The 23,758-nt window shown below is 41.9% G+C and overlaps 1 protein-coding gene across 1 annotated transcript; it reads left to right on the top strand.

The window, feature by feature from the left end:
* The first annotated feature begins 424 nt into the window (after nt 1–424).
* On the top strand, nt 425–23,680 carry LOC117462251 (lysyl oxidase homolog 4-like). The gene is made up of 15 exons (XM_034104431.1): nt 425–702; nt 1,603–1,871; nt 2,570–3,198; nt 3,801–4,012; nt 11,659–11,697; nt 11,801–12,008; nt 14,500–14,680; nt 16,552–16,706; nt 17,113–17,280; nt 17,786–17,948; nt 18,229–18,472; nt 19,519–19,634; nt 20,040–20,176; nt 22,501–22,612; nt 22,716–23,680. The coding sequence occupies exons 2-15, from the start codon at nt 1,604–1,606 to the stop codon at nt 22,784–22,786; spliced, it is 2,703 nt and encodes a 900-aa protein (XP_033960322.1). The 5' UTR covers nt 425–702; nt 1,603; the 3' UTR covers nt 22,787–23,680.
* The last annotated feature ends 78 nt before the right edge of the window (nt 23,681–23,758 follow it).

The raw sequence follows: 23,758 nt of genomic DNA, 5'->3' as shown, positions 1-23,758 counted from the left end.
TGTGTGTGTGTGTGTGTGTGTGTGTGTGTGTGTGTGTGTAGCTTTACCATTGTGTGGTATGAAAATACACGCCCTTTCATTTTTCAGACATCAGAAGGGAAAGTGAGTTTTTTTTTTAGAGTTTCAATTAGGATTGGGCAAGACTTTGATACACACGGTTCAGGGCACAAACAATAAAACTAATATTCTCTTACCATGCATTTTACAGTATTTAACATGTTTTGTGAGAGAAAATCCTTATAAAATAACACTTTTATAAGTTGAGCCCATGTGACCTGTGAGAAAGTGGTTGGCTTAATTTGAAAAGAGTAGCAATATAATGTAAGTGAGTAAAGTAAGTGTTCATACATCTATGTTGGGGTGCATCAATTATTCAGTATGTCTGATTTGACTACAAGTAACCTGAAGTTTATTTATCATGTTCAGATTGTATTTCCTTTGTGTTTTCACTGATGTCCATGGTTAAATGGACGTTAGGTGATGGATAGGACAAACGTGACCTTATGAAAAAGAGAAAGTTGCATAAATGAAGAAAATGGGAGGGATGGATGAAGTAGCAGATCTTAGGGAGTGACAGAAGAAGAAAGAGGGAGGGAGAAGAGGAGAAAAGAGAGACAGCAGGACCAAGCTCACTGCCTTCCTTTCCTCCAGAGCTCTCTCCCTTCTTTCTCCTCGTGACTCCAGGCTGAGATCAACAGATAGGTGAGTTTGGCTTCAGATTTTTTCTCTTTACTTCACCTATTGCTAAACTCTACTTAAACTGAATTATAAAATATGTTATCCCTGCACCTGCATGAACTCACCCATGCCTCATCCCTCCTTTAACAACCTTAATTATGCCCTTTCGCTTGCATCAACTTATATTTGCTCAGGCTCGCTGCATTTAGTTTTAATGAAAGCAGAATGTCATTGAGCCCTGGCTGGATGAATTACTATAAGGAGTTTTTCATCTTCAAAATCTATTCTCTTCTTGCTTCTTATTTCACCAGTTTCTTCCCATCTATTATAAAATAGGGTTTTATAGGGTTGTTCCAAGGTTAAATGAATCATTGCTCATTAACCAAAATATCTCTCACAGACCTGCTGCGTTATTTATGTGTGAGAACATTTTTATGACTGTGTTTATTTGCATTTGTGTCTGTTGGCTAAATGCATGCAACTAAGGTTGAGGGTTTGCGGAAAGCCAAAGTTTCCGTTGGCTGGACTGAGAGGCTACTTTTAGCTTTGGTTATTACTCCCTTTGCCCTGACTGGTTCAGACTGAGTGCTATGCTTCCACTATGTTCCTCAAGTCCCTGACTGTCCTTTAAATTACTGATTATTTAAAAAGATAAAAACATCAGTCAATCTTTCATTTTACAGCACAATGTCCCTTTAGGGTTAGACGAGAAGTTTTAAATTATATGTTTAGTCAGAGTATGGAATGTGAGTTCCATGGCTTTGTGTGATTTTTGGGATTTTTGTGGTAACGTGTGCATATATATTTAGGAGCTCCTGCTTTACATACATCTACTCTGTTTTACTTCTCTTTACCTCACATCACACCGCTTCCATTTTCATTCCCATGAGGAGGTCTCATCTCTTCTTCTGTTTCCCCCTGCAGGATGCTGTGCCTCAGCTCACTGTCCACACTCCTCCTCCTGCTCCTGCTCTACCCCCCTGCGCTGTCCGGCCAGGAGGTGCTTGTACGTCTGGCAGGCGCAGGTAGGCGCAATACAAACGAGGGGCGAGTGGAGGTGTTCTACAATGGCGCATGGGGCACAGTGTGTGATGACGAGGTGGACCTTAACCTGGCCAATGTGGTGTGCCAACAGCTGGGCTACCAACGCGGCCTGACCTGGGCGCACAGTGCCAAGTTCGGCGAGGGACAAGGTATGTCCACTAAATTGTGTTTCGTTTGGAACACCTTACTATTTTAAGGTCTCCTATCATGCAACATTCACTTTTTGATGTATTTTATACATAAGTATGTGTCCCCGGTGTGTCAGGGAACTCACAAAGTATCAGAAAACAAAACCATATCGTAAATGTGGGCTGGCTTTACACCCACGGCCCTATCAGAAACTCTCTATCAGAAACAATGTGCGACGTGTTTTGGAGGTAACATGGTCTTTGTTGACATTAGCAAGCATCGCTAACACTCAGAGCTAACCTGTACTGGAGAGAGTATGTATAAAACAGTTGGAAATAAAAAGGAACTCACCTTGTGGTAAACCCGCAAGAGAATAAGCATTTGAGCTCCATATTGTTTCAGAAATAATCCTTGATGTGGTTTTGAACATGATATGGTATTTAATCACGGCAGCATTTAGCTGAGTATCGGTAGAATTCTCCTGCATAAGCTCCCCCCCCCCCCCTCTGCTACAGACCCCAGAATCAACACTTTTCTAACAGGGCTGAAATAGAAGGATACGAGGCATGGCTAGAATGGGTGATCTGTTTGGTATTTTTCACAAAATATATATTGTTATATATCTGAGGCCTATAATATATGCCTAAAAATAGTATAATAGGAGACCTTTAAGTTTTTATATATTTAAATTCTCAAACCCACCCTTTCTTGCTGCTAGGTCTGATCTGGTTGGACAATGTTCGTTGCACGGGCACAGAGCTCTCCATTGCAGACTGTCCCTCCAATGGTTGGGGCATCAACGACTGCACCCACGCTGAGGACCTGGGGGTCATTTGCAGCCCAGACAGGAGACCTGGCTCCCCCAACGTCACAGTGGAGGAGGCTCCTTCATCCCCTAGGCCGCAGCCAAACCAGCCAAGACAGAGAAACCCACCACCGCAACCGCAACAGTCAAATCCTCCCCCAGCCCTCATCTCCTCGTCCCCTGGAAGGGGTCATGAGATCGCCCTTCATCGTAACCCTACTTCTTCTCGTCGAAGCAACCTCACGCCACAGGAAAATGGCCATGAGATCCAGATCCTGAGAAGGAATCGAGGCGGTTCCAGAGCAAACCAACAAGCCATGCCACAAGGGCACGAGCTGCCTTCGCGTCTGATAAACGGCCAATCCTACAGGCAGAGACAGGAGACAGAGAGGAACAGTCCCGCAGCCGTGAGAGGAGGAGCAGAGAGCCAGGCTCAGCCCCAGCCGAGGAATGTCAGACAGCAGCAGCTCAGTGGGAACCATGTCGAACCAGAGCCTGTTTATCCTGACGTTGGACTGGAGACTGATGTGCACTACACACAGGTAAAATCACACTGACAAACACACAGAGCCAAAAGTACACGGCAAATAATTAGTCCAATCGAGCTTTTCTTCAGACTCCCATAGATGAATGTCTTTTGTGGAGCCACAAGCCAGTGGACATGTTTAATTAGAGACAAACTTAAAACCAGAACTTTTCCAGATCCAGCTCTTTCGCAGCGTTTAGTTCAGGACTCAACCACCATAAGCTCATGCAAGAAACTCCGACCAGAGGAAATTGCAAGACATTTATCACTTGTGTTTGGCTTTCTTTCCTTTTGAACTTGCAGAGTTGACACTTTCCTGACCATTTTGTAATCATCGTGACACTTTAAGCAAATTCTGTTTTTCTGTTGGTTTCCTTCCTGCTGGCTGTTATGTGGATGATTAGAGAGTGTGATGATTAAAGACGTAGCATGTCAACTTGTGTTATTATTTCCTCGATTACAGATATTTCAAACACATTTTTGTTTGAATAAAGATTACGTCATGTTTGCTAACTGTTATAATTTGTCAGAGAGTTTATCCTGTGGCGGACTTTATTCAGGATTAATGGTGCTATACTCAACTCTTTATCATCATTAAAGAATGATTTCTAATTGCAGGGATCTGAAAGGGTTCACTTAGAGGAGGCCCGTCTTCGGCCTGTGCTGGCCAAAAACCATGGTGATCTGGTGACGGAAGGAGTGTTGGAAGTGAAGCATGCTGGGAGGTGGCGTCATGTGTGTAACCAGGACTGGGACCTCAGCAGCAGCCGTGTCGTCTGTGGCATGTTAGGATTCCCTGCGGCAGAAGCGTTTGACCAGAACGCCTACAGGTGAGAGTGTGGACACAGCAAAGTGACTGAGGAGGAGGGAGGCAGAAAAAGTGTGTGTGTGTGTGTGTGTGTGTGTGTGTGTGTGTGTGTTATGAAAGGGATGGAAAAGTGCGGTGGACTACACATCCCTACACGGATTAGGCGGCCCCGTGCCTGGATTGCTGTTCCTACCCCCTGTAGTAGAGGTTAACCTCAACTGCTGTCATTAGAACAACCACACTGGCACGACATGTCCACTGTGGCATTAGCCGAACACGGCCTGTCTGCCCATTGGCTGAGGAGGCCCCTGCACAGACCTTTAAAATAGTCTTAGACAGTATGTTATTAATGTCAGATCCAGACGAAAAGATTATCATCATCATCATGGTGTGTGTCTTTACTTGAACCCTCCCTTACATGGTTTCTAATCTCATATAATTAAGAAACCTTCAGTTAAAACTGTGAGCAGCAGCACTTTCCCAAGCAGGAAGGCAGACTGAAAACAAACTCCTATTCAACCCAAGTGTAAATACAAACTGTGCCTTTTGGATAGAGAGTCTGAGGGGAAATAGCAGGCTTGTTTAGAGGTGGCAGATATGTTACTAATATCAGCTTTGGAGTATCAATCTTTCTGTAAGATCATTAATAACATTTATATTTCACGTACAGGATGTCACTGTATCTAATAGTTTTAAGATTCAAGCTTCATTCAAAATATTAGCATTACAATTATTGATATTAATTACATTAATACAAACTAGTACAGATGCTAGTTAGGGAAAACTTCTGGTTTCTATTTGTTGTAAATTATCATAACTCTTGTATGTCCCTGAAACATAAATCGTCTGCCTTTAGCCATGAATACCCGCTTTAGAAACTACAAAAATCTTCAAAGCCTTTACACATATGCCATAGCAAACCCCAATACCTCACATACACACACATGCAAATACATCCATACACCCACCCTCGTCGCACGGTCTCTTACAAGACCTGTCCAAAATCCATGTACGCATTTCACAAATGAATAAACACGCAAATACACACACACACATACACACGCTTGTGCACATTCAACACAACCCAATGTGTGTCCGCATGTCTGCCCACAGAGGTCTTTTTATGGCATGGCTAACAGGACCACTGTACTGACCGCTGACCTGCCCTGCACCAGCTGTCTCGAAATGTTGCCAAAGATTCCTCCTTGTGTCCATCTCGGCTGTGCAGAGCTTCTCCTCAGCTGCCCTGTTAACCACACTGACCACAGCTTAGTAATTAATACTCATTGAGTGTGAGAAAATCTAAACCTCAGAAATTCGCTCAAATAGGTGATTCCATTTGGTCAAGAAGACTTTTCGGGTCCAAGGTGGTTAGCATTTTCCCGGTGCAAACTTTTAAATATGGACAACGATACTGAAAAACATCTTGGGGTGGAGAAACATCATATTACTGTGCCAAGAATTTGACCAGTGGTTTCTGTAAAGAGTGGACCAGCACGGAGAATGTTGTTGTTTTTTTTTGTCTACCTCCTCCCTTCGATGTGGGAGACGACTGGAGCAGCTATGTTTGTTCGACAGTAAACATCAAAGATGGGGAGTAAGTTTGACTTTTTTGTTTGTTATCCATTTAGACACAAAGCCCATTCATGGTACCCAGAGGATCAAACCTCATAACTTTGATGATCCCAGACTCTTCTTTTCGCTCCACCAGCAGGTCAAAGGTTTCACTTATTCAGTGGATAATCTCCATTCCTCTCGATTGGGAAGGCTCAACATTTATCACAGACATTTATAGTTCAAACACAAGGAACTGTTGGTGATCACCTGACCTTTCATTTGTGTTTTCTAGTGAAATGTCTCGACACCTACAGGACAGATTGCTATGATATTTTTTACAAACATGAATGTCCTATTCAGAGCTCATTTTGATAACGTGTACAACCCTTAACCTTTCATCTAGGGCCACCATCAGGTCAATATTTAAAAGTGTCCAATAATCTGGTTTATGACCGAGTAAGGAGTTTGGATCAAAGCACTGCTGTGCCCAGAGTTATTTTGATATTTATCCAAGGAAGATAACAGGATGTGATAACAGTCACATCCTGTCTTGCTGGTGTTACCCACTTTGCTGTCAATGGTCCATGCCTGCTTTTCTCTGGGTTTGTGTCCACAGCTATAATTATGGTTTGAGAGATGCTAGAATATTCTCTGCTCTTAACTGAACCTGCTGTAAACCCTGTGCTGTGTCAGCACTTCCCTCTCAGACCATGTGGTTGTTTCCTTTTTTTACTTTTTTGGTGTGACTGCATTTGTCTCAGCCTGTTAAGTTGCTCAGCGCCTTTTTACAGCTGCTTAAATACTCCTCTACTTTGCTGTGCTTACAAAAGGCAAGCATTAAAGCCAATTTCAAGCTCCCTTGTTTCATCACATCCATACTCTCTTTGAGGCTGACAGTAACTTCAGTTATTCTAATTTGTGTGAACCCACGGCTCCTTCAGCCCTCCCAACCGTGTCTCCAATAAAATTACATTCCCATACAACGAAACTGCACTCCCAAATGTATTACAGTCGCAGCTTGAAGCACATGGTTAATGTTGAAATTAAAACAACAGCGGTCTCCAGGGTGACAGGTCTGTGTTTAGTTTAGCTACCTATCCACTACCCCAACTCACGCTTCACAGACTATTAGAGTAGCTTTAAAATGTGTGATGTGTTAAAGACTAACATAATCCAGGAGAACATTTCCTTCAAAACATAATAGAAAATGCAGTTTTGTTGTATGGGAACATGCTTTTAAGGAGACCATAATGCCCCTTCTCAGTTAAGGCTTTTGTATGCCTTTGTTGCAATTGAGCTGAAAAGCCAAAATTCATGGAAGAAAATAATTATGACCCCTTTGAGTTTTGGTTCATTGGAGGTTGATGGGACAGTCTAAAGCAGGGGTGGGCAAACTTTTTGGCTGGGGGGCCACTATGAGTTTTAAAATTTGACAGACGGGCCGGGCCAGTAGCAGATCGATGAAAAAATATTTAGCTGTCCACTCCTCATTATACATTCGGCACTCAATGTTGACTTTTCTTTTCTTTGGTCCACTCATTGTTACAGATGCAGGTTCAGAGGTGAATTATTGCATCATTGCGTCATCGTTTACATCAGGACGTAACTGTTTACGTGCCTTCTTATGACCCACACAGCGTTTTACGTCGCTGATTTTCTCCGCAACACCGCTCACAACAACATCAATAGAGGACTGCGTCTGGTAGTTTTTAATTATACGAAGCCAGATTAAATTAAAGAACTACTTCTCCAACCTTATACCTTTCTCCAGAGTGCCGTGGTGCATTGTTTATTAATGTGGTTCAGCTGCATTACTGCCCGCTGCAGTGCAGCTCGTCTACCGGAGTTTATTCTCCCGTTAACTCGCGGCAGCGGCCGCTGTAAAGTTTTCATTGTCTGACTGTCACAAGCAGCTGATAAATATCCCCCATCGCCATAAGTGAATGTGTTTTAGTCTGAAAGCTGTTTGGCATCACAACGCTGTTATGAACGTTTCTCTAATCAGACTATCTTGACTACCTGTTGCTATCATATTGTGGCATTCTTTCACACACATACGGGTTTTGGGCCGAGGGCGACACCGTACTTCTGGTATGCGCCATTTCACGCGTAGGTGCAAGCAGAATATCATAGTCTATTCTTTCACACAGTGACGTCACGAGCTACCCACAATGCAACGCGCGCCATATATATATATAAATACGCCATTTTCCTGGAGGTGCTAATATCCTGGAGGTGCTAATGTAAACAGCTAGCTAAAGTAGCCAGAAAGAGCGCACTAGGTTTTTTTTCTGAATTAACGACCGAAGAAATCGCTGCATGTCTTCGGATTACATCTCTGGACTTGAGGGGTGTGCTTTAGGTCGTTACCAGCGTACACTGGAGCTGTGTGGGTTGTCGGATTGCCCTTACAGACTGCCTGCAGATGTATGGAAAAACGAACCTTGAACGTGGCCTTTGTCGATTTTGGCTGCATCTACGTCTATCTTCTGGAAACACCAGGTGAATACCCCACTTGTCACAATAATATTATCATGCCATTGCATTTATGTGGTATTTTAGAGTTGACTAGATATTGATTAAGGCAATAGACTATGATATTCTGCTTGCACCTCGCGTGAAATGGTGGATACCGGAAGTACGGTGTCGCACTCGGCCCAATACCCGTATGTGTGTGTGAAAGAATTGCCTTAATCAATATAGTCAACTCTAAAATACCACATATATGCATTAGCATGATAATATTATTGTGACAAGTGGGGTATTCACCTGGTGTTTCCAGAAGATAGACGTAGATGCTGCCAAAATCGACCAAAGGCCACTTTCGAGAGTCGTTTTTCCATACATCTGCAGGCAGTCTGTAAGGGCAATCGGACAACCCACACAGCTCTAGTTTACGCTGGTAACGACCTAGAGCACACCCCTCAAGTCCAGAGATGTAATCCGAAGACATGCAGCGATTTCTTCGGTCGTTAATTCAGAAAAAAAAAACTAGTGCGCTCTGCTCTGCTCTGCTCTGTTAGCTAGCTGTTTATATTAGCACCTCCAGGATATTAGCACCTCCAGGATATTAGCAGCATATATTTATATATATATATATGGCGCGCGTTGCATTGTGGGTAGCTCGTGACGTCACTGTGTGTGAAAGAATAAGCCGTGTTCTATACGCATATTTTACCGGCGTAGTTTTCGTTATGATTTTACTTGTGATGGCCACATGTAGCCCATGTATTGATTCCATCCGACAGCTGCAATAATACAAAACAACAGGAAAACGTCTGCCTCTTCAAAATGGTCAATAACAGTGAACGGATGGTTATTAAAGTAAGGTCAAATAAACAGAATCACACTAAGACTGGTTAGTGTTGCCTGACTTTATATAAGGGTTTTTTATAAGTGTGTGGTCGCGTTCTAGTCACTTTGCTCAGCGCTACTGCTTGTTACAACTTGTATTCGCCGTACTCGCCATGAACTGTTATTGATCAGGTTAATCTCGCCCCCTCCAATGTAAGCGTGAAATATTTGGTTCTTTGATCTTGCAGGGTTGCCGAGTGGGGCCAGAGAATAGACCAGACTCCAGCAAAGGTCAATTGTGTCTAGAGTGCGCCATCTTGTGGGATCAACTGAAATGCCGGGTATTGCAGGAAAAAGGCTAAATGAATGCGGTCTTTACTATAATTTGGACAATTTTGTACCAATATTCGGCGGGCCGGATTCATATATGGCCCGCGGGCCTTAGTTTGCCCATGCCTGGTCTAAAGGCTGAACTATTGTTGGAACCTCTCTCCTCAGTGAGCCGATTTACTCCAGTCAGGAAGCTTTGCATTCATGCAGTATAATAATAGGTTATTTCTGTTTTCCGCTTACAGTAAGATCCCCTCTCCAGTGTGGCTTATGGTATTGCGTGGTCATAATTGCAAAAAACTTGCATCAAGCTGAAGCTCCAGCAGTCCGAAAGTGTTCTCCTGGATAAAATGATTCAGCAGTGCTGCACTGCTGCGGTCACAACCTGTTTTCTGTGCCTGAGGGTTGATGCTGTTGTTCACCTCCCTTTCTCACCATCTCCTTAAAAGATGGAGAAGAGCCTCAACCCAGCTCAAACGTGTGTTTCCGACCTGACAAAGAACAAAATCACCACTGTGTGTTTGGCTCTCAGCAGGAAAACTTAAATGTATCTTATGTGAAAACCAAAATAACATGGTTTTCCGCATCCTGTGAAGTTAGGCAATGCACATAAAAGTTGTCCAGTTCATAGAGACTTACATCACTTGCTCCTTGTCTCCCAGAATGCATTCATAAGGTTGGGTAACAACGCTGCAGATTTAAAGAGCTGCATTTTTACAGAGGCAAGGCAGAGAAAGTTGATATGTACGTGCATATTTCCATGTCTGGTGTGTGTGAACCAACATGCTACTGCTCGACCGCACAGCAGACACTGCCAAGCAGAGCAGGCAATTATATGGGTAGCACTCCCCCCTCCTCCCCCTTCTCCAAACCATGAACTAACACCCCCTCACAGCCGTCTCTCTCATTTTGATTTAGCACCGAGTTATAAAACATTTAAAATCATGCAGACACACACAGATAGGCTTATAATTACACACGCAGATAGACACAAACCAATACACATCGTACTCAGTTCATGGTGTAAAAAGTACAATATTATTTTCAAATGTTTTTCTTAAAATTGCACTGATCAATGTTTTAATATTACAAGAAACAATACATATGTTTACATTCTGTCTGATAAATCAATGGTCTACATTGATTAAACTCCACCTTTTAACACAGCTGGTGAAGATAGTTGAGCATTTGGCAGTTAAAGAGCTATTTTGTTCCATAAAGCAGATTGTCTGGCTCTGGGTTTATTGTAGGTTTTGTTGAAGGCCCCTCCAGCCCCAAACACACTTCTCATCTAATATTGGTACTTTAATAACTTGTGGATGACCGGTATACTGGGATTCTACTGGAGAGGAAACATTTCCCGTTTTAGGTTGCCAAATATTTAATTGCATCATAAATCGGGTTATACGGTTAACTTTATATTTGGTGTGGTGACTCATTTAATTCAAGCACATTCATGAAGGGGCGTCAGTCACACTGCACCTGTCTGTGGTCGCACTGGTAGATGAGAGTGGTCAGCTCGTGTGTGTGTGTGTGTGTGTGTGTGTGTGTGTGTGTGTGTGTGTGTGTGTGTGTGTGTGTGTGTGTGTGTGTGTGTGTGTGTGTGTGTGTGTGTGTGTGTGTGTGTGTGTGTGTGTGTGTGTGTGTGTGTGTGTGTGTGTGTGTGTGTGTGTGTGTGTGTGTGTGTGTGTGTGTGTGTGTGTGTGTGTGTGTGTGTGTGTGTGTGTAGATGGACACTTCCCAGACTCAGTCTGGTTTGTGAATCATCCCTTTTTTATTGACCGTTTGCTTTTTTTTTTTACTTTTCAGATTTGAGCATGGATTGTGTGTGTGTGCATAGGCGTAGGGGTTCCTTATTTGTGTACACATACTGTGTCCCTTTAGAATTTGAGTTTAGTTTAACGTAATATCCATAAAACTAGAGACATAGTTTAGAAAACCCTGTTGGAGTTGGCAGACCTCAATAAGGCTTCTTGAAAGGGACTAATGTATAGTGGCTTATTTATATTTATAGTTTTTCTTTCCACATGGATGCCCCAAACCAGACATTCACTGTAGACATATAGACAAACACTGAAACAGAAATACCCATGACTGTAGAAATGAAAGATATAAAAAGTTATGACAAGTAGGTGGTGGTTTTGGAGGAAAGAAAGGAAGAGTTATGTGATCCGTTATTGTAAATCAGCCTCCCTCTTTCTCCTTCCCTGTTACTAAGACGAGGACTATGTTTATCCAAAGACACACACGCCCTTCCCAGCATGTTGTGTCTCTTTCAAAGCTCTCCGTTTGTTTATTTCAGGGTTGATAGACAGAAGGGAAGAGTAGGTACATCAAGAAAGAGAAGAAACGATGATTAAGGAGATGCGAGGGGGCACAGGAGCAGACTGTGGGAGTGTGCAGTTAGTATAGGACAGCTGGTTGTTTAGTCTACTGGATGTAAAGAGGCATACTTGTAACTCCAGTGTGTTGTCTCCCTCTTTTTAGGAAAATGTGGGACTCCAAGATAGCTGATCCATCCTCCAGGTAAAATCCACATTAGATTAAAACCCCTGTTTTACCATTAGTTATGTCTCAAATCACAAACATACCTGTCTCTTTCCACCAACTTCTTCTTTTACCATCCCAGGCTGAGAACACTGATCGGTAAGAAGGCCTACTGGGTGGAGAAGGTGCAGTGTCAGGGTGTGGAGGTCTCTCTGTCTCAGTGTCAGGCCAAGCTGTCCCTCCCCAGGAATAATGTCCCATGCAACAATGGCATGCACACTGTAGTCCGCTGTGTCCCAGGATCCCAGTTCACCCGCTATGGCAGAGCGCCTGCACCACCCGCCGTGCCGGTCAGTATGGAGGTGGAAGTTAAAAAAATATAGATAATAAACAAATGTGTTAATAATGAATGGACTAGTTTGAAAATGTAAATTCAATACAATTTCCAAACTACCTGCCTATCTTTCCACTAAATGTAAAGCTGCAATATGGAGGCAGATAGCTTAGCCTAGCATAATTACTGAAAGCAGTCAGCTAACATTAGCATGGCTCTGTCCAAAGTACTTACTTAAAGGGGACCTATCATGCAAAATGCACTCTTGTACGTCTTTTATACATGAATATGTGTCCCCGGTGTGTCAGGGAAGTGTCAGAAAATACAACCCTCTCTTTTCCTCCATACCCAAATCTCTAAAAAAGGGGCTGTAACGGATCTGATACAGACTGATCCAGATTTGAATTATTTCCTACGTCACAAAAGGGGTTCTCCGCTTAGTGGTCAATTATCCACCTATCAGGGGAATGAGAGGTTGGGCCACGGCCGGCCAATGCCGCTCGAAAGCGCTGGAGATGCTGTAGTACATATGCCAGGCCTGTAAGTGGCGCTGTAGTCTGCCACAAAAACAGTGAAGAAGACTTCCCGCGCATGGTTGCCATGTTTGCCCTTCTGTTTATTCTCCGCTGTGGCTCTTTTTCTCCCTCCCCGAGGCAAGCGTTTGCGCCTCCTGGTTTAAAACAAATGAATAATGACTCTATATAATCATATGTAAGGGATAATGTGCAGCGACGCGGTCATCATGGGGAAAAGAACACCGACAGGCTGATCAGGAGCCCGGCGCGAAGCGGAGGGATCTAGATCGGCATGAAGGTGTTATTTTCCCCATAATGACCAAGTCACTGCACATTATCCCGCTTATTACACATGGCCACATTCTCAACAAAGTAGCGATATGACTCCGATATTAATTGAAATGCTTTTATGGATTTAGAAAATGATTTTATTGATTTAAAAAATAGTTGTATGTATTGATTTAAATTGACATGCATCCGCTAACAAAAATAGTCCGTTGTTACTGTTTGAACTAACGTACCAACGGCAGGAACTGCTTCGATAGCGTTTTTGAGGATCTTTTTGATTACAGATTTTAAAAGTAGCACAATTCATTTTGTCAAACCTTGGAGAGTATCTAGATATCCCTGCCCTAATGCCAAAGTAACTGGCAACTGAATATGTGTTACCGTTTAATGTCTATGTCTGGACCGCTGCGTAAAAAGGAGGGTTTCTGCCCCATTACTTCTCTTCTTACTTCTATAAGAATAAAACACGGAGGACGGAGATCTCTTTTTCTCCCCCTCTTCTGACAGCCCAGCAGCTGATTTCAAAGCATGCTCCCCTCTCCTGCAGGGGGGCGTGGTCAGCTGCAGCTCACAGAATCAGCCCCCTGCAAAAACAGCGCTGGAAAGAGCAAATAGAGCGAAATGAGGCATGGCTAAAATGCAGAATCTGTTTGGTATTTTGAAAAAAAAACTATATTTATATACTTTATATAGGTATGGCCCTACAATATATTGTTCAAATATAGCATGATATGTCCCCTTTAAGCAAACTATTTACCATGTCTTATCTTACTTTTTAAACTGTAGAAAATCAGTAACTCATTGTGAAAGTTCAATAATGACTTCAAAAATTAAGTAAGAAAACAACACAACCATCAACTGGTTAGCTTAAAAGCAGTAAATATCTAGCCAGTGTTTCATCAGGGTCTCAAAATCTCAAAATCTATGTAACAAGTTAGATAACAAAACTAAACAAAAAAGGTACTACAAAACAACTGAAATGTTTTTTTTAGCTGTGTTATAAGGACGGATCCGAGTTAGCTGTTTTCGGTGTCCAGTCTTTGTGTTAAGATATACAAACCACGTCATGGCAGTGGTTTCCATGTTTTTAACTAACTATCAGCAAGTACGTTATTTAGCTTATTTCTCAAAACTACTCCTTTAAAAGTAAAAGCTTCTTCTACTTTTCATTTAGCAGTTTATCAAACTATAGGTATTGCAGGATTGGAGACAAACAAAGATGAACTGATGCAGAGGGAGCAGGAAGAGTCTAATGATTAATTGAGGAAATAAGCTTACTATCCAAATCAAGATGTAGGTCCGGCAGGTAGCTGTCAGGTTATTCCGAAGACATTAACAGGAAAAGAACAAGGAAGGGCCTGAATGGAGTTGGAAAGTAGCAATCAATGAAAAACTGGAGGGAAAACACACAAAGGCAGGAAGTTACTTGAAATGAATGGAAAGGTAACAAAGTAAAACAGGAAATACTTCAACGCTGAAATAAAGACTAGAAACAAAATAAAAACATAATCCAGCAGGTTGGCAGATAAAGAGGCCATTACACCGTTCCAAATAAGTAGACCACATACTATTATCAGGCTGAAATCTAGAAATAAGCAGTTTTATTTTTAAACACTAAGAAAAACATTAGCTGAGTGTAAGATTTCCAGATCATTTCAATAACTTTGATATTTTGTATCTAAACGTACTTTTTGCTCCTTCCAGCCCATGGTGCGTCTGAAGGCGGGGCCCCGTATTGGGGAAGGCCGTGTTGAGGTGCTCAAGGAGGGCAAGTGGGGCACGGTGTGTGACCACCTGTGGGACATTGCTGCAGCCAGCGTGGTCTGCAGAGAGCTGGGCTTCGGGACGGCCAAAGAGGCGCTCAACAGTGCGCAGCTTGGACAGGGTAAGATATGAAGCATAAACATAGCCTCACACAGTGTCCACAAAGTGCACTTTCAAGTCTTTCTGGTGATTCATTTACTCACCATGTCTGGTGAACTCATGGTGTGAGACGTTTGTATGTTTAGATAAGACCATAACTGGGTATGTATTTGTCATCAAAAGGAGTCCCAGCTACATATCTGATAACCACTTTTCTCTTGAATGTGACCGACTTTGAATCAGTGCCTGAATTCATCATGCACTCTGAGCAGGATCAGTGAGCTCAGTGATCCTTTAGACTAAACACTTCTCAGCCTAAATGTCTGTTGCTAAACGCAGCTATCCAAGAACTATGGGGCTGAGTAGACAAATAAACCCAGAGAAATTGTTTATAGCCTAACTTCTTCTTCTGTCGCAGAAGCTCATTGTTGAGGAACTCTACCCATGACCAATTATAAGAGTGTAAACTATGCTTTGAGCTCTAGCGACCAAAACAATGGCATGTTTTGATGTCAAAATAAACTTGTTGTACTGTATGTGAAAAGATAGCGCAGCTTTGAAACCAGGATGTCAGGCAATCAGCACTGAGCAGGACCAAACATTCAGGAATACTGTGATTACTTTTGCTCTGCTTTTGTTGTGGGGATGAGAATATAGCAATTAAATTGTCAGGCAATAATAAAGTCAAACATTTTCCTAGGAAATAGACCCCACTTTCACACACAACATTATTGGCCTTTTTTCCTCCTTGCCATAGCTCTGCAGTAACTCTGTAATCACCTTCATTTCCTCCCATTATCCTTCTGCCTAAACGAGCACATAGCATGTCCATAATGGTGGGTGCAATTCCTTCTCTCTGCTTAACTTAATTAACTAATTCATGGAAATTCATTTGAGGTAAATGTAGGGCTCTATTAAAGTAGGTGCTATGGTACAGTTGTGTCTGAATAATGACCATTGTTAAATGTCAAAATTGAGCACTTTAGCATTTTTTGTCTCAGGCCATTAGAGTGCTTCAGGAATGAGTCCAACAACACGGAATTAGTCAACCTTTTCTTGGCTTTTTAGTTTTTTTGAATGGGTTTTTGGTTATGTGCCTGTGGTTAACACAAGCTTAAGAGATTACATCATAAAATGTGTCCGTTAATACCTCAGTTGTTAATTTGTAAGCCTTTATGTCTCTTGAAAAAGGCGTCTGCTAGTAACAGCTTTGTTAAACCAAAGAGGCTTTCTGGGACATAAACATCATCACTTTCGAAAACACTTTTCTGGCTAAAGCTTAGTGTATGGGTCATCGAAGTCATGTGACCAAGATATAGCTTTTTATTTCTGGTGATTGCAATGACGCTTTAAAAATCATAGGTGTTCCGTGATCTTACACAGATACATCATCCCTGCAGAACTGAACACATATAAGGGGTGAATCTGTGTGTTGCAGAAGTGACGTGAATGCTCATTGGAAGCTCACTTATAGGAGAAAAACATAAAGTTAGACTTGATGACATCATTAGCTATTTAAGGCCAAATTATAGGGCTTTAGCATGGGCCTCACACACCTACGCAAACCTAGATGTGATCAAAGATTCTCCTCTATTTAGCCTTTTAGGTATCTATTTTGGTCTGTAAAGTGTGGCCCTGCTGTGCAGTGTGTAGCGCAGACTGTACGGTAATTTAAACAGAGAACTCCCTGGCTATGCCCAGTTTCAGAGCCACATCAGAGGACCCCATCATGTCTGGGCTTTTAATCACTCTCTGTGGACATCTGTGGGTACAGAGCCATCAGGTTTATAGTCTTCTATGTACCCTGTGTGTGTGTAGCCTGTCTTCTTGCAAATGGCCGATGGTTGGTGAGACACATGTGAATGAATGAATTCCACGCCCTTTCTCCTGTAGGTACCGGACCCATCCACATGAACAGTGTGCAGTGTACAGGCCGGGAGAAGTCCATTACTGAGTGTACCTACAGAGAGGTGCCTCTCTACACCTGCAAACACACTCAGGATGTAGCGGTGCGCTGCAACGTGCCTAACACTGGCATGCAAGCCTCGGTAAGAAACACACCCTGAGTATTACCATTTCCCCCCACTTTATACCAAAATATAATCAACAAATAATGTATCGTGTATTATTATAATTTGTATTGATCCCTTTTTAAAATTCAGAAGCTACCCAGCAATATGTATGGTTTACGTTCTTTCCGATTAAAACTATAATTCAAGAATATATTTTATATTATTCTGAAATGGCCATCACTCAGAATTAGTAGTTTTAGTACTTTAAGTACATTTTCTATTCTAATATTTTTATATCATACTTATGTAAAATATTAAATGCAGACTTTTACTTGTAACAGTGTATTTCTACAGTGTGGTAATACTGCTTTTGAGTACTTTGCCACAGTGTTAGCAGTGTTTACAGACTGACAAGAAAACATGTTCTACTCATCACCTTCAGGTGCGTCTGGCAGGAGGCAGAGAGCCATCTGAGGGCCGTGTGGAGGTGCTGATGGAGGTGGGAGGGGTGAAGCGCTGGGGCTCCGTCTGCAGTGAGAACTGGGGCATCCACGAGGCCATGATGGTCTGTCGACAGCTCGGCCTGGGCTTCGCTTCCACTGCTCTTCAGGTAAACAACAGAAATAAACATGTTGATGTTTTTTTTCTTCGACCTCTAAGCGTTTGTTCTCTGTGCTCCTATATTCCATTCTCCCTCCCTCTCTCTCTCTTCCTCTCTCTGCATCCTGCTGTTTGTGACTGTGCTGTGTTATTACGGAGGCTTGAGGTAATGACAGGCTTCACAAACGTCCACTTCCAGCGCACTGAGAATAAAAGAGGGAAAGTGAGGCCAAGAAAAATCCGGGAGAAATTCACTGAGCAAACAGACTGAAAATAGAACTGAATGGAAAGGGCAGCATGAGTGTGTTTTGAGGGGGGCTGCCGGGAACATTTAACAGGCAGTCTTGTGTATAAGAGTGTAAAATGTGATAATGTGCACTGATAGTTCTTATGGGGTTTCTTTGTTTATAGTAGAGGCTGCTATTTTCTTCCAGCTTTGACCATTTTCTTCCTGTTGTTATTCCAGCAAAGATCTAATGACTGTATGTGTGAATCTCTTCTATGTGTGTGTGCAGGAGACCTGGTACTGGCCTGGCTCTGCAGATGCCGGCGAGGTGATTCTGAGTGGAAGTCACTGCATCGGCAATGAGATGTCCATCCAGCATTGTCGCAGGAACACAAATGTCTACTGTCCCAGAGGAGGAGACGGCAGGGCCGCAGGAGTCACATGTGTAGAAAGTGAGTCTGCTTTTCAGAATGACTCAAAAGTTTATTAAATTCATCAAGGCCTTTATCTGTTTTTTAACTTGTGTTTGATTCAAGTTAATTCAAGAAATAAAGATAATAATGTTTGAGTTACTGATACATAAGTAAAGTATTCCTTAAAGGCTGTATCTTTGACAGTCAGCCGTTGAGTCGCATTGTGGGTAGAGCAGATGTCCGTTTTTGACAAAGAAGAATGGAGTAAAAGACACAAATATATATGCATTTTCTTTTAACTGTGACCCTCGCCCTGCAGCTGCTCCCGACCTGGTCCTGGATGCTCAGCTGGTCCAGGAGACGGCCTACCTGGAGGACCGCCCCCTCCACCTGCTGACCTGCGCCAATGAGGAGAACTGCCTGTCGTCCTCTGCCGCCCGAATGACCTGGCCCTACGGACATCGCCGCCTGCTGCGCTTCTCCTCCCGCATCATGAACATGGGCCGCGCCGACTTCAGGCCCAAGGCCACCAGAGAGAACTGGACATGGCACCAGTGTCACAGGTAAGAGTGAAGCTGACATTTACAGATGTAGTTCCAAGCCGCCGTGTGATTTAGAGGAGCTTTAAAGGTTTTCATTTAAACCAAGAGCCGTTCATTTTACAGATGTGACTGTTGTGATTTTAGCTGCTGCAGGGTTTGGTTGGACATCAAAGGCAACACAACCTCCCCCATGGCACAGGACTGAACACTATTATAAGGTGGCACAAGAAAAAAAGAAGCTACCAGATGTAAAAACATGTAATGACTGCATGAATGGAAATGTCAGATTCAGCAGCAAGCGCAGTGACATGTTGTACTATATGTGACCAGACATACGTAAAAGCATGCTATTAAATACAGCAAAAGACAATCTTTCATCCCCTTCAATTATGTTTACAATAAGCATCCTCCTCACCCGGTCAGCTCCTACGCTCAGAGGTGCCTGGCTTCTTATCTCAGCGGTTGTGGTTCTGTCTCAAAGACGAGAGGCACAGCTCTGTGTCTGTCCCCGCCGCAGCCCAATCACAACCACCAGCAGACACATGGTTTGACTTTTGGTACCGTCTGTTCTGGGAATGGTTTTGTAATGAGAGCAACATAATAATAATAATAATAATACATTTTATTTGTAGGCGCCTTTCATGACACCCAAGGACACCGTACATTTAAAAATAAAAATAAATAAATAACTAAATAAAAAATAGATAAAATAAAAGCTAATAGGCAACAGAACAAGATAAAAACACAAACAGGAAATCATGGAGGAGACAGTCAAGTGGACACAAATGAAACATATAATGGGGAGCACTACAGTGAGTAAGCAGATTTGAACAGGTGGGTTTTTAATTGGGATTTGAACATTGGGACATCAAACCGTTATCCCTAAGCCCACTTGTGTGTTTACAATTGTTGCTCGTGTCTGTTTGACGCCTTCACAACAACGTGAAAGGATTTATGGTTGCTCTATTTTGAGATGAAACTCAGGTTTGCTCTCATCGGTGTAAACCACAACAGCAACACATTAACACGTTTCTTTTGAATCATTTCACCCTGATCCAATTCCTTAGGCATTACCACAGCATTGAGGTGTTCACCCACTATGACCTGCTGACGCTCAACGGGACCAAGGTCGCCGAAGGTCACAAGGCCAGCTTCTGTCTGGAGGACACATACTGCCCTGAAGGTGAGACATAATTACAGGTTAATGTAACTTACTGTAAACCTGCTTCCCAAGGGAAAAGCTGGAAACAAAAGAAACCAGAATCATGACAAACAAGAGAAACAAGAATACATAAAAGTGAAATGTTGACATCCTATAATAAGCATTCAAAGTAAGCGACAAGCTGTAGGATCAGAGGCCAAGCCCAAAATCATCTTGGCTTCACAAAGCCCAGACAAGCTTTATGCAGTTAAGAGCCTTTCTATCCATTGTGCCCAAAAAAGATCTGGTTTTGTAATAATTTTGTTTTAATCTCAGGCTCGCGGTAGAAATTAAAATCCACAGCCACTGGCAGCAAAGGAGATTTACACCACTTAGTCTTCTCTTTTTTACTCGCTTAATGTGTTTCTAACTTTTTTTCTCTACAAGGAACACACAAGCGGTACTCCTGCTATAACATGGGACAGCAAGGTATCTCAGTTGGCTGCTGGGACACATACCGCCACGATATCGACTGCCAGTGGATCGATGTCACAGACATACGACCTGGTGAATACATCTTCCAGGTAAGAACGCTTGGTTTTTAACAAATAAAGGAACATCTTCGAAACACAAGATTCACCTTATTCTGTTGGGTAATTGTTAACCGATAAAATTGCAGAGTAAGACAGAATCCCCCTTTCAAACTTCATGGTGAAATCACATCATTTCAGTAGCTTTACACAACCTCTCAGGTCGGGCGTGAAAGCGAGAAGAAAAGCTGAGTTGGTGTTTCAACAGAGATAAAAGCTCTGATAAAAGACTATAATTTGGGATCAATGGCTCTTGGCTGCTGTGCCATTCAGGTGTACAGTATGTATGTAGTTTTAAGGGTGTGTGCGTATTTAAGGAAAGTGAATTTAGTCTGGATTTATATAGAAAGTAGACCTGCTATTAGACCTATTCCCAGTGGGACTGCTCTGTCAGCACTTAACATTTGTACAGAGTGAGTTTTCTGTTTGAAAGTGGAGTTTGTTACATCTCCCGTCTGTTTTTAAGAGACATCCAATCTGCTGCGGTGACCTACTCATCTGTCCCGTTTCTCTGTCATTTGTTCTATTTTTTTCACGGCAGCTTGGTTGCAGCAAAGTGATGTTTACAGTTTCTTATTATGTGTTTGCATACAATCAAGATTTTTACGTGTGACTAACGTGCGTGTGTGTAAATTACATACAGGACGGGTCTGTCTCTAATCTCTACACATGTGTCGAGCCCGTCTTGAAAGATAAAACCACACACGTCATAAAGCAGAGATCCACTGTTGTCACGACGACGTGGCCCAGCAGCACTCTGTGGTTGGGATCGCGGTTCAACAGTAGTTGAGTTTCTCATAAATGTGTGTAAGAAGCGAGATGCAGCTGGGTGTTTCTTTGAGTCTTTACCAAGAATTGCCATTTATAGGACCATACATTTAAAACAATGAGTCACGTCCACCTCTGAAAGATTGCTCCTGATTTCTACTTCATTTAAATATCAGCTGCACAACCTCAGTGTTTTTCATGACATTGACTTTCATTGTTCTGTAAAACAGGCCGCGGGCTCTTTGTTTTACATTATTACAAGAGCTTTTAAAATGGCATTAATGCCACCCAGTACATTTTACATCAGGATTACAAAATATATGCTGAAATTATTAGCTGCTCTCTACATGCAATATTAATAAATATATGCACTCCTTGGTGGCGAATAAGGCTGAAAATGTAATTTAAAAAGAATAATTATCATGAATATCTATACATCTTAAATCTTTGTCTGTGAATATATAATTGGAGTCACAACATTTTAACTGTAAGTAAAAAAATGAGACAGGGTTGCTTTTTTAAATCTGTGGTTATCTGTTTGATGTGTGCATCAGGAAAGTTCATTTGGGTGCTTTTCTTGCAGGCAGGCAGACAGGGTGGAAAACAACAAACCATAGCAACCAACCATGGCTACAGCCTAATGATAGGCTGCTTCTTACATCCAAACCCAACACTGTCATGTGCATCTCTGCAGGGAGATAACAGTGGAAAGTGATGTCATGCATCACTTGAACCCATAATGTATACATCATGAGCCATATAGAAAAGGAGAGAACAATAATCCTGCGGCTTTGCAGTTGGCCACGTGAAAAAAAAACTCTGAAATAAAGTGTATCTTTGTTCCTTTACTTCATAATTACTTCACACCACCCTTACAATGTTGAGTTAGATAGAAGCTTAGACAACCAGTCTTCATGTTACACTAAGTTAGCAATCTCTTAATATTCAAGATACAGAAATTGGATTGTCAATAATCTTCTTAAAAGAGCAAATAAGCACATCTTCAAAAAATCCGAAACTGTTATTTTAGGAGACATATAGCCAGGTTTGCAAAGTACATTGATAGGAAATTAATGCATGGTAAAATATTTGACTTTAATTGTTCAACTCTGCAGAGACATATGTTGATACTAGAAACGTTATTGTAAAAATTCTCAAAAATGTTAATGGTCTATCTAATTGTTTTCCCCTGATGGGTGGAGGAATCATTGTCGGTCCATTGAGATGGAAGGTTTATGCTTTTGTTTGCCGTATTGAGGGGCATTTGTTTGGATTCTGACCAATTAACAGTATATAGAGATGCCTTTAAAATCTAGTATTGTATATGCTTTGAAGAGACTTACTGTATATAACAAGGTATCCTCAGCGTAGAGGGAAACGCAACACTTCTGTGATGCCTTTACTGCCTCTGCACGTGGTTCATTTGCATGTCAGTTGAAAGCGATCTTGTGATGAAAAAACATACTTAGTAGTTTGGTGCCGGTACAGTATTATAGGATGACAGACTTGAGTCATGCAGGAGTTTATCTCTACTATATTTTCTTTTACAGGTGGAGGTTAACCCTTCCTTAGACATGGCTGAGTCTGATTTCCAGAACAACGTGATGCGCTGTCGGTGCAAGTACGATGGAGCTCGAGTTTACATGTTTGGATGCCATGCAGGTACGGTGTGAAGAAGACATAGATGCAGTCCATGTCAACACATCAATACTTTCCATATGTGTTGCTTTGTACTCAACTTCTCTCCTCTGTGTGTTTTCATCAGGCGATGCTTACAGCCCCGAGGCGGAGGACTTGTTTGACCATCAACGTCAGATCTCCAACAACTTCCTGTGAATAAGGAACACGCATATTTAAGTACATAATAACAGTGCTCACCACACTTCAACATGTCAGTGGAAGTAGGTGAAATGACAATGACATGCCAGTTAATAGAAAGATAAGGTTAGAGAGTGGATGGTGGGAAACTGGAATATTATGGGAGAGACGACATGAAAAAATGACCAATAAGGATCCTGTTACTGATTGTCATCTGTTCCTGTTTGAAGGTCAATGAAATTAAAGGAGACATATAGAAAGAGGAAAAGTAGATAAAGACCAAAGAAGGCACAAGAACCATCTCACCATGACAAACATAGACTAGTTTACAATTGTGTTTGAATTTTGTAACAAGTTTAATTACCTTGATCAAAACATAACCACAGTTTAGAAAGGTATGCCATCAAGCCATATGAGAACAACACGTCCTTAACTTTTACAGTAAACCGCCAGGCTGTCCTTTATATAATATCAAACCAGGTAACGACACAACTCTGTACATGCTTCCTGTGCTTTCACTGTTCACATTACTAATGCAGTATTTACTGTCACAACTGTGTGGTTTTTGTTTTTTTAATCATTTTCATGTTTCATGGTGCTATTACGCCTTATTTGAATAAATATTGTAATGTATTGCAAATGTATTGTCATGTACAGTTTTATATTACTTCTTTGGAATATTGTTCTTTAGGTCTCTAATTTATGTAGAATTGTAATGTACTTGAGCTGAAACTTGTCCCTGTGTGGCTGTGTTTTGTAAATGTCATTTTACCTGGACAAGTATGTTCAATTGTTTGTTTTTTAACTGTTGAACATCGGTATCATCAGATGGGATGTTCCACAGTATTGCGCCTTTAACCGTACAGTACTTGATAATGGTAGTGAAAGAATAAACATCAAATTGACAAACTGGTTATTCGGGGCATGATTATTTGACTACAGAGTTTACGAAGGCAGAACAAAGATACTAGTTAATGTTACAGTTTCTGC

Source organism: Pseudochaenichthys georgianus, chromosome 1 (assembly GCF_902827115.2).
Source record: "Pseudochaenichthys georgianus chromosome 1, fPseGeo1.2, whole genome shotgun sequence".
NCBI lineage: Eukaryota > Metazoa > Chordata > Actinopteri > Perciformes > Channichthyidae > Pseudochaenichthys > Pseudochaenichthys georgianus.
This window is presented reverse-complemented; position numbering and strand designations above follow the sequence as displayed.